General features: G+C 47.0%; 1 protein-coding gene across 1 annotated transcript in view; it reads right to left on the minus strand.

Moving 5' to 3' along the window:
• The window catches only part of tmprss7 (transmembrane serine protease 7), a 22,705-nt gene extending 15,665 nt beyond the window's left edge, over positions 1–7,040 (minus strand). The window contains exons 1-8 of the mRNA XM_056584403.1: positions 6,933–7,040; positions 6,686–6,753; positions 5,912–6,105; positions 5,583–5,618; positions 3,823–4,051; positions 3,246–3,370; positions 2,078–2,190; positions 1,802–1,911 (exon numbers count right to left, since the gene is read on the minus strand). Coding sequence (XP_056440378.1) covers positions 1,802–1,911; positions 2,078–2,190; positions 3,246–3,370; positions 3,823–4,051; positions 5,583–5,618; positions 5,912–6,105; positions 6,686–6,753; positions 6,933–7,025 — 968 coding nt within the window. The 5' untranslated portion in view covers positions 7,026–7,040. The remainder of the gene's footprint in view (positions 1–1,801; positions 1,912–2,077; positions 2,191–3,245; positions 3,371–3,822; positions 4,052–5,582; positions 5,619–5,911; positions 6,106–6,685; positions 6,754–6,932) is intronic.
• Positions 7,041–9,653: the final 2,613 nt, after the last annotated feature.

The raw sequence follows: 9,653 nt of genomic DNA on the forward strand, positions 1-9,653 counted from the left end.
ACACACACACACACACACACACACACACACACACACACACACACACACACACACACACACACACACATGATCACACACACGCACGAGATAACAATCATTCCAAGGGCCCTATCTTGCATCCGGCGCAATTGACTTTCTCACTGGCGCATGTGTTGTTGCTAGTTTGTAACTGCCGCAGAGCGTTCCTTTCCCTCCTGCGCCACGCGTCGGTAAATTAGGGAATGATCTTGTCCCCCAAGGGGTGGTTCGGCGAAAGGAGGAGGCGTGTTCTGGCGCAAACGTTCCCTAGTGCTATTTTGCAGTTTCAGAAATCACTTGCGCCACAAACCAGGAAATACCTGGTTTAAAGTCAGTGGCGCGTTGTTCAGATGCTATTTTATTAGGCGCATGCATAATGTTGCATGTGCACCTCGCGCATACACTTTGCTTCTCTCATCTACCTAGCCACACATTCTTGGTAAATTATTCGGGAAAGAACAGCTGATACAGCGGTAATAAGTTGTACTTTTAAATCAATGCATCTGCAAACACCGTACAGCAAACACATATTTTCTTGACACAGATATCGTGTACATGCCCATAACTTTTAGGAAAGATGAGTTTTTGATCGTGAGAAAACATTGTTTTACCGCGAGTGAGTGTTAAAAATAATGAATGAATGCGGGCGAGCATGTGTGTAAGTGTAAAATAATTAATGAATGCGGGCGCGCGTGTGTGCATCCATCTGTTTAAACACACGCAAACTCAACACGTAACGTATAAAACATTCCATGGCAACAGGGGGACACATGCATATTAGGAACACAAGTCGATAACGATAATGCATACAATTGATAAGAAACAATGTTTATAATGTATTGCGTATATCATTAAATAGAACCACATTTACCGCATATCATATGTGTGTTAAGTTTTCTTTGCCGAAATTTATTTGACGACTCAGTATTTCTGAAGTTGTGGAAGAAAACCTTATTCCATGTGTGAATTAGGCCATATTATTTGGCCATAAACCGGGCCATTTGAAGTTTGAAATTCATGTGCATCTGTCTCATCGGAGACTGCAGACGCGCTGTCAAAATATCAACTCGTCATATTCAAATGCGCTCATGGCTCTTAAAGGGGATGGGAGCTGGCACTCTCATTGGTTTATTGCACATCACGCCCAAACCACACCTACGAGTAATTAGGCTACTTCAGCCCAACCCTTTTTAGATTTGCGCCAGGCGCAAGAGTAATTTTTGCGCCGGTAAAATAGCAACATCCCCATAGAACCGCCCAAAATGCTACTTGCGCTTGGCGCTTCTCACTTGCGTTTCAGACCGTTAAAATAGGGCCCAAAGTCTTCTGGTGGACAATCTAACTGACTTTTTAGCAACACTTTAATGTATAGATATTTTTTTACATTAATATCTTTTCTTTATTGTGTTTTATTTTATCTAAGAATACTGGTATTGTTTTGTAAAATGCTTTTGCTCATACAGCAAAAGCAGTATTATTAGTTGTGTTATTTGCTGTTCAATGCCGTTGATACTGCTGCATTGAAGTACATCAGGAATCAGCCAATGTTCAGCCATCGGAACATGTGACCGGCGTTTAGCTGTTTGCTCACTCAACCTGAACACCGATTGGGTCACAAAGTCCATGTGGGCGGGCTCAATGTCACAACCACCAATCAGACTGATCGTCGGGAGCAAATCCTGAATGATGGATACCCAGCCACCAATAGCATGTTAGCCAAGGTCCCCGTGCATGGGGAGTGTCCGTGTGCAGCTGTGCTTTTGGAGCGTGGGCGCGTACGTACATGAGGCGGTTGACCCTCCACCAGCCGTGTGTGCAGGGATTCAGGTCCTTCCTGGGTCTCAGGACGTAGTTGTGGAACTTCAGGCTGACGCCCAGAGACGGGCTGGGAGTCTGACAGAGAAACACACACATCCAATCAGATCACAGGCATGTGGGCTGTATGGGATTGTGTTTGAGTGCTTGAGTGTGTGTGCCTGTGTGTGTGTGTGTGCGTGTGTGTTTGTGTATGAAAGTGTGTTTGCATTGTTTTGTGTGCGCATGCGTGTGCGTGAGGTACCCCAAACAGCCAGGTGCAGATGCATTTGGTTGGCAGCAGGCTGGGGTGGAAGGGGCTGTAGATGTGTCCGGTGTAGCCGGCGCCCTCCTGGGTCTCAACGTGAGACAAACACGCTGACACACACACATCGTCAGCACCAGAGAAAGAGCTCAACTGTATCATCCATTAGATGGTCTGAAGCCATTTACAATCACTGTAGAGAGGAGATCAGACATGGAACACGTTCCGATCCACGCACGTCTGTGGTCTAGGATTTTCCATTAAAGGGGTGATATCGTGCTTTTTTTAGGGTTAATAATTGCATTTGGGTGTACTTGGGATTCAGCACTAGAATCAGATCACATGCCTGTAAGAAATACTAATTTTAGCTTCTTTCAGAAACTGTCTGTTTTGCATCATGTCGCTTTAAGGCCGGCAGGACTTCTGCTCCGTCCTCTGCAGCACACACTGCACAGACTGACGTCACACTGTTGTGGAAGGAAAGTCTGAGCGAAAAAGGGGCTGTTTCACGCACTTATTGAGAGGCGTTCTCGCTGGGCGCGAATACTCCCCTGGCTGGGACATTTTCTAGCTTAGCAGACGAAAAACAAGTATCCATACGTCATACAGCAGTCTAAAGCACGTGTACATACGTCATATAGCAGTCTAAAGCACGTGTACATACGTCATACAGCAGTCTAAAGCACGTATCCATACGTCATACAGCAGTCTAAAGCACGTATACATACGTCACACAGCAGTCTAAAGCACGTATCCATATGTCATACAGCAGTCTAAAGCACGTATCCATACGTCACACAGCAGTCTAAAGCACGTATACATACGTCATACAGCAGTCTAAAGCATGTATCCATACGTCATACAGCAGTCTAAAGCACGTATCCATACGTCATACAGCAGTCTAAAGCATGTATCCATACGTCATACAGCAGTCTAAAGCACGTCTACATACGTCATACAGCCATCTAAAGAAAAGGGAAAAGGCAAAAAAGCATGATATAAGCACCCCTTTAGGTCCTCTAGCAGCGCTCCCATCCAGAGTGGACCCACGAGGTCAGAGGTCGGTTCGGGGTCAGGGCACCCTGCTCTAGAAGTTTGTTTGGAACCCAGGGACATGAACTGGGAGGCCCCCAGCCGGCCCCCAGCCGCTACAGAGGAGCCCACTCACTTTCCTCCGCCACGGCCTGGAAGTGGCCCCTGAAGCGCTTGGTCCCAGGGGCCAGGCGGAAGGACAGCAGCATGACGTTGGACGTGGACACCAGGTAGAGGGGGTCGGTCACCGGGTCACACACCCTGTAGGGGTCACCAGGGGTCACCAGGGGTCAACAGGCACAGTGCAATAGTGTACCGTTTACAATCGTACACTGTGTTGTCAAAAAAGATACTCAGGCTTTCCAAAATCAATGCCCTGTTTCGGATCATTCATCTCACCTGTCTTTGATACAGTGAAAACACTTCATGCTAGCGGGAATCAAACCCCTAATGCCTTGCTCTGGAGGTAGCCAGGGACACAACAGCACCATATAGATCGTATAGGCAGGACGTAGGTGAGCTAGCTAACAGTAAGATATGCATGTTTCATGTGGATGCATACCTTGTGTACATTTCTAGATGCACCTTTTATTTATTCACTCAGATACATTTTCAATAATTGTTCTCATTGTTATGATGAAACAACCTCCCCCTGAGCCAACCAAGGAGTCTGACGAAGAGGAGGGTCCCGGCCCCCCTGAAGGGGGTCTCACCTGTGCAGGGTGCGCGCACTCATGGGCAGCAGGGAGTCGTACACCGTCAGGGCGTCGCCCACACAGTCGGAGGGCTGGATGAGGAAGGAGCTGATGGTGAGGCGCACCACCGAGCCCGGCGCCGAGGTCAGCTTGACGTGGCAGCTCACGCCGCCCCCCGGGGGGTCCAGCTCCAGGGGCACCGAGGTCCCAGGGAGGGGCACGTACGGCTTGTCCACACACTCCGAGCCTGGAGGAGAAGGGAGCACACTCTGTCTAACTGGGGCTGGAGGAGACGGAGCCCACTGGCTCACTGGGGACTGGATCTGCATAAATGCAAGATGCATTTAGGTTGACGATTCCATATCATGCTATTCTAGGGTTAATAATTGCATTTGGGGGTATTACTAATATAAGGGTACATTCCTGTATGTTAGAAGTACCCCTTATTTTTCTCACACTGTTAATTTCTGAAAAAACAACGTTGCTTTAAGGCCCCCCTACCGAGTAGCCCGGTCTGCTGTGATTGGCCGGCACGCCAGCTCTTTTGCAATTAGTCGAACACTTTTCGCGTGTCTGCAAATTCAGACCCCCGAGAAGTTATAAACATTGCGGGACGCCGGGAGGCGGGACTTCTGGACTTTAGCACCGCCCACTGCCGTCTGACGTCACACTGTTATGGAAGTAAAGTTTGAGATCAAGCGAGCTGTTTCACGTCGTTCTCGAGGGACGCGGATACTCCCACTGGCTGGGACTTTGATTTTTCTAGCTTAGCAGACGTAAAACATGTATAAAACATGCATCATATAACTGTTTAAAACAAAGGGAAAAGTCGAAAAATAATGATATCACCCCTTTAAGTTAAAATGTATGCCGACAAGTCGCAGGTAAGTTGTGTGTAACTTACATAGTTTTCTACAATCACATGTCAGTTGCGGTAAGTCACATTGTTTGCTTCAATAGGGTGACCAGACGTCACAATTTTAAGTTGTGTGTCCCGAGTCGGGACGTGGTTTCCACCAACCAATATTAAATGTCCTCTTTTGTCCTCGATAACATAGCCAACAATTTCAACAATGTGTGAGGGCATACGCAACAGGGATGATCGCACAGTGGAATGCTGATGGAAAACCAGCGGACGAGCGCTGGGCGGAGATGTTCTCGCATTTCAGAAGCAGAGAGATTCCGTACAAAAATATGTGTCTAATTTGTCAGTTGAGTCTGCCTGGCACTAATGCTCCCATTGAGCTGATCTTCCCATAATGAACAATACTGGGACCGACAAGAGGAACAGCATGTCCGTTCCCTCATTAAAGCCGTTGCTTGTTACACAGGCTTTTGATATCTGCGTCTATGACCTCACATGCACGCGCACTACGGTCTTGCAGAAAGTGTCCCGGTTTTAGTTTCAGGAAATCTGGTCACCCGACTACAATCACATATCAGTTGCGGTCAGTTCCATTGTTTGCTCCAATCCCATGTCAGATGCATGCAAGGTGCAAGTAAGTTGACTTTAAGTTACATAATATTTATGCAAGTCACATTTAACTTGCATGTTCATGAGTTAGTGTGCATGCAGGGGACTTATGTATAGGTGTCTAAACTGGGCGGCTTTCCTCAAGGAGGCCTACAAGAAGGATATGAACATTGGGTTTCAAACCCGGATCTTATCAGGGTTTTCGGAAGTCCCAACACCGTTAACCACTTCTAGACTATCCAATAATTATTGATCTAGTTTTGGATACATTATGACACAGTTCCCATACAAACACTGTTCTGACCTGATGATGTTGATGTGTAGTCAGAGCGCTGGGCAGCTGAGGGGACATTAACAGTCATAACACACAGACACACATGTTTATATATCTAGCACACGTCATGAACCCACACACATTACACACGCATTAACAATCAATAAACCTGTTTAGATATCATAACACACACATTACACACACATTAAAAATCAATAAACCTGTATAGATATCATAACACACACATTGCACACACATTGACAATCAATACAACTCTTTATATATCAAAAGATCATCAGTCATGAACCCAAACACACACACACACACACACCGTACACCACCCCCACCCCCCCACCCACCGTTGATGAGGATAGACTCGATGTCCACGGGCAGGTCCAGCAGGTAGCCCACCGAGGTGCGGTTCTGCAGGCTGGTGAGCACCGAGTCCCGGAGGATGGCCCCCACCCCCTCCTCACGCACGGCGGGGCTCTTGAGCTGGGGCACCTCGAACACCATCCAGAAGTGGACCAGCACCCCGCCCAGGTTGTTGTTGCTGGGCAGGAGGACAGGGCACAGGAGAGGCTTTCACCTGATTGGCTGTGACCACCACAAGCTTTCACCTGATTGGCTGTGACCACCACAGGATTTCACCTGATTGGCTGTGACCACCACAAGCTTTCACCTGATTGGCTGTGACCACCACAAGCTTTCACCTGATTGGCTGTGACCACCACAGGGTTTCACCTGATTGGCTGTGACCACCACAAGCTTTCACCTGATTGGCTGTGACCACTACAAGGTTTCACCTGATTGGCTGTGACCACCACAGGGTTTCACCTGATTGGCTGTGACCACCACAAGCTTTCACCTGATTGGCTGTGACCACTACAAGGTTTCACCTGATTGGCTGTGACCACCACAGGGTTTCACCTGTTTGGCTGTGACCACCACTGGATTGACTTAGTTCAAACAAACATAAAAAATGCTAAAGATTTGACCATTGTTTCCAGACACTGTCGATAGGGTTCAAATAATTCATATGAATGGAATGGTAATCAGGATAAATGATGTTTTAATAAATAGCAATAGGATAGAAAGTCCATCTTTCAGTACTTAGCCGTATTTCAGTGTACCTGAGGTCTGAAATGACAGCTTGCTTGTAAAGTTTCGCCACTGATGACCCTTTGTACACGTTGCTCAGCTGCAATACATCAGCAAAAATAAAAAGATCAATTACACCCACGCACACACACACACACACACACACACAAACACACACACATACACAGATGTACTGTACAATATATTAATTAGAATACGGTACATTTATAAGCATTCAAAACCAACCGGTTGAAGGTTTATTGTCACTGCAGTGCATACCACTAGCTCTATCTTCTTGGCCAAGGACAGGAACTCAGTGGAGTCTGCGTGGCGATACTCAGGGATGAACTCCTCATTGGCCACACGGATCATCCCTGCAAAGTACACTCCGTTGTTGCTCTCCCTGCGGACTGTGGAGGAGTCGGAGAGGGCAAAGGTTAAGAAGTCAACTGAATAATATATCCACCAGCCTGCGTTGTGTTGACCAGTGATGTACGGAGGGACAGACATCAATGGCGGTTCAAAGATAAACTCCTGATGAAGCATCACATATCGTGATCCCATCTCTGAACTAACAATGCTGCATGAGAGATGGGAGAGATTTCCTATTTATTTTTATACGATTATTCATCACGTATTTTATCCAAAGCGATGTTTGTATTTCTTCTCCGTGCATCATTAATCAGGAGCTGTTAAGGGGTTAGGATACCGTGCTCAAGGGTGTCTGGTAGACGGCTGGGATTCAAACGCAGAACCTTTTGGCTAGTAGTCCAACACCGGATCCACCACTAATGAAACTAATCAGGAGGCCATGAAGATAACGACGTAGGGCGGCATGTTGCCAGGGAGGCTCCTCCTAGCTGGTTGTCTAGGTGACATTGAGCAAGACACCTCACCCTACTGCTGCACACCGCCGGCAGTGTGTGGATTAGGGCTGGGACGACGCGTCGACGTAATCGATTACGTCGACGCATAAATTACGTCGACGCGAAAAATGCGCGTCGATAAAAAAAAAAAAAAAAAAAAAAAAAAAAAAAAAAAAAAAAAATAAGCCACGCGCCACGCACTCGTTCCTCTAAGTATGGGAATTATTTAATGTAAAAGGAAACGATTCTGTGATATGTCGTCTTTGCAAAATGGAGATGACTTTCCATTCTAGCACCACGGCAATTCACCAGCACCTGAAGAGGCGCCACCTGGTAGCAGCTGCAGATGACCGAGCACCGTAGAATTGCATTACTTTGAACTTTTATTTTGGAATTTAAAGGCAATAAACATGTATTGAAATGTTAAGGAATTCATATTTTAAGTCAATCAACATGTATAAATTGCAATTAGTCAATTAATAGGGAGATAATCGATAATCGAATCGAATCGAAATCGAATCGGACTGAAAAAATGAATCGTTAGATTAATCGATGCATCGAAAAAATAATCGCTAGATGAATCGTTTAAAAAATAATCGTTTATCCCAGCCCTAGTGTGGATGTGTGCGTGAATGGGCTAATTAGGCAGTATCGTAAAGCGCTTTGAGTGGCCACTGGTTAGAAAAGCGCTGTACACATGCAGTCCATTTACCAGAACAGAGACTCGTTCTAAATCTAAAAAATGATTTCAATGATTCCTTGTTATTGAATAAGTCTTGGTTCTTGGCTCCACATTGTCCCTGTAGGATGGCCTCACTAACAGAGTGTCTGGCTCCTCAGGGGAACACCTACATGTGAAGACCCAGAGCAGCGCCCAGACGGTCACCACCACGGCGAACACCACGGCCGTCACCACCACCACCACCAGGTAGGGGTATGTCCACAGCCCCGACCACAGCTCCTCGAACCTCTTCTTCGGGCTCCTCCTCTTGCGGCAGTGCCGGGTGTGGTGGTACTTCCTGCGTACCTTCTGCAGCGCGTGGTCGACCGTGGCCACCTCCACCGACACGTCCGCGACCTGCAGGGGACGGGGGCGTGTCCTCGCCGCGGGACAAACAGACATATTTCAATGTTGTCAACGCCTGACTTCCATCCACCGTGACCTTTGTGAGATGGCCTTTAGATCAGATTGGGACGGGGGTTAATGGTGCTGAAGTGAGTGGCTGATTGAATGACCTCCTCTTAAGTACCTAACCCCGACCCCCCAAAACATGCATGCCAATGGTCCTTGCTATGGAATGGAGCACTTAGGAACACACACACACACACACACACACACACACACACACACACACACACACACACACACGGACACACACACCACACACACACACACACACACACACACACACACACACACACACACACACACACACACACACACACACACACACACACACACACTCACACACACACACACACACACACACACACACACACACACACACACACACACACACACACACACACACACACACAATCACACAAACAGCTTGTGCACTATAGGGTATATTTCTCCAACAGGAGCTCCGCTATTGTCTATTGTACTGTTATCAATCGAGCTCATCTATGCTGGCTGCTGGTGTCCATTTCAGTACAGTGGACAGTATGGAAATTAGCCGAGAGGGTCCTTTGTGTGTGTGTGTGTGTGTGTGGGGGGGGGGTCACACGGATAGAGTGAAGTGGATTAAAAAAGGAAAGCGTTGTTCACTCCAGGTCCTGGACCTGCAAGGCGGCTTCAGCTCAAATTCTGCTTGTGTGCATGTGGGTTGTGAAATATTGCTGATTAAAAAGTTGAATACTATATAGGTTTGTGTGTGTATGTGAGTGTGTGTGTGTGTGTCAGGGGGTTTGTCAATGCGTGTGTGCTTTGTAAATGCGGGCATGTGTGTGTGACCGTGTGTGTGTGTGTGTGTGTGTGTATGTGTAAGCCCGGAACCCATCAGATGTAGGAGCACTAACACTCATTAAGTTACCAGCTACGTATACATTATTGATCAGTGTCATCCCATACCGCGCACTTAATACACCACCTATGAGATAACGGCTATGGATGGGCGGATTATAAAGACAA

Source organism: Gadus chalcogrammus, chromosome 23 (assembly GCF_026213295.1).
Source record: "Gadus chalcogrammus isolate NIFS_2021 chromosome 23, NIFS_Gcha_1.0, whole genome shotgun sequence".
Classification (NCBI taxonomy): Eukaryota; Metazoa; Chordata; class Actinopteri; order Gadiformes; family Gadidae; genus Gadus; species Gadus chalcogrammus.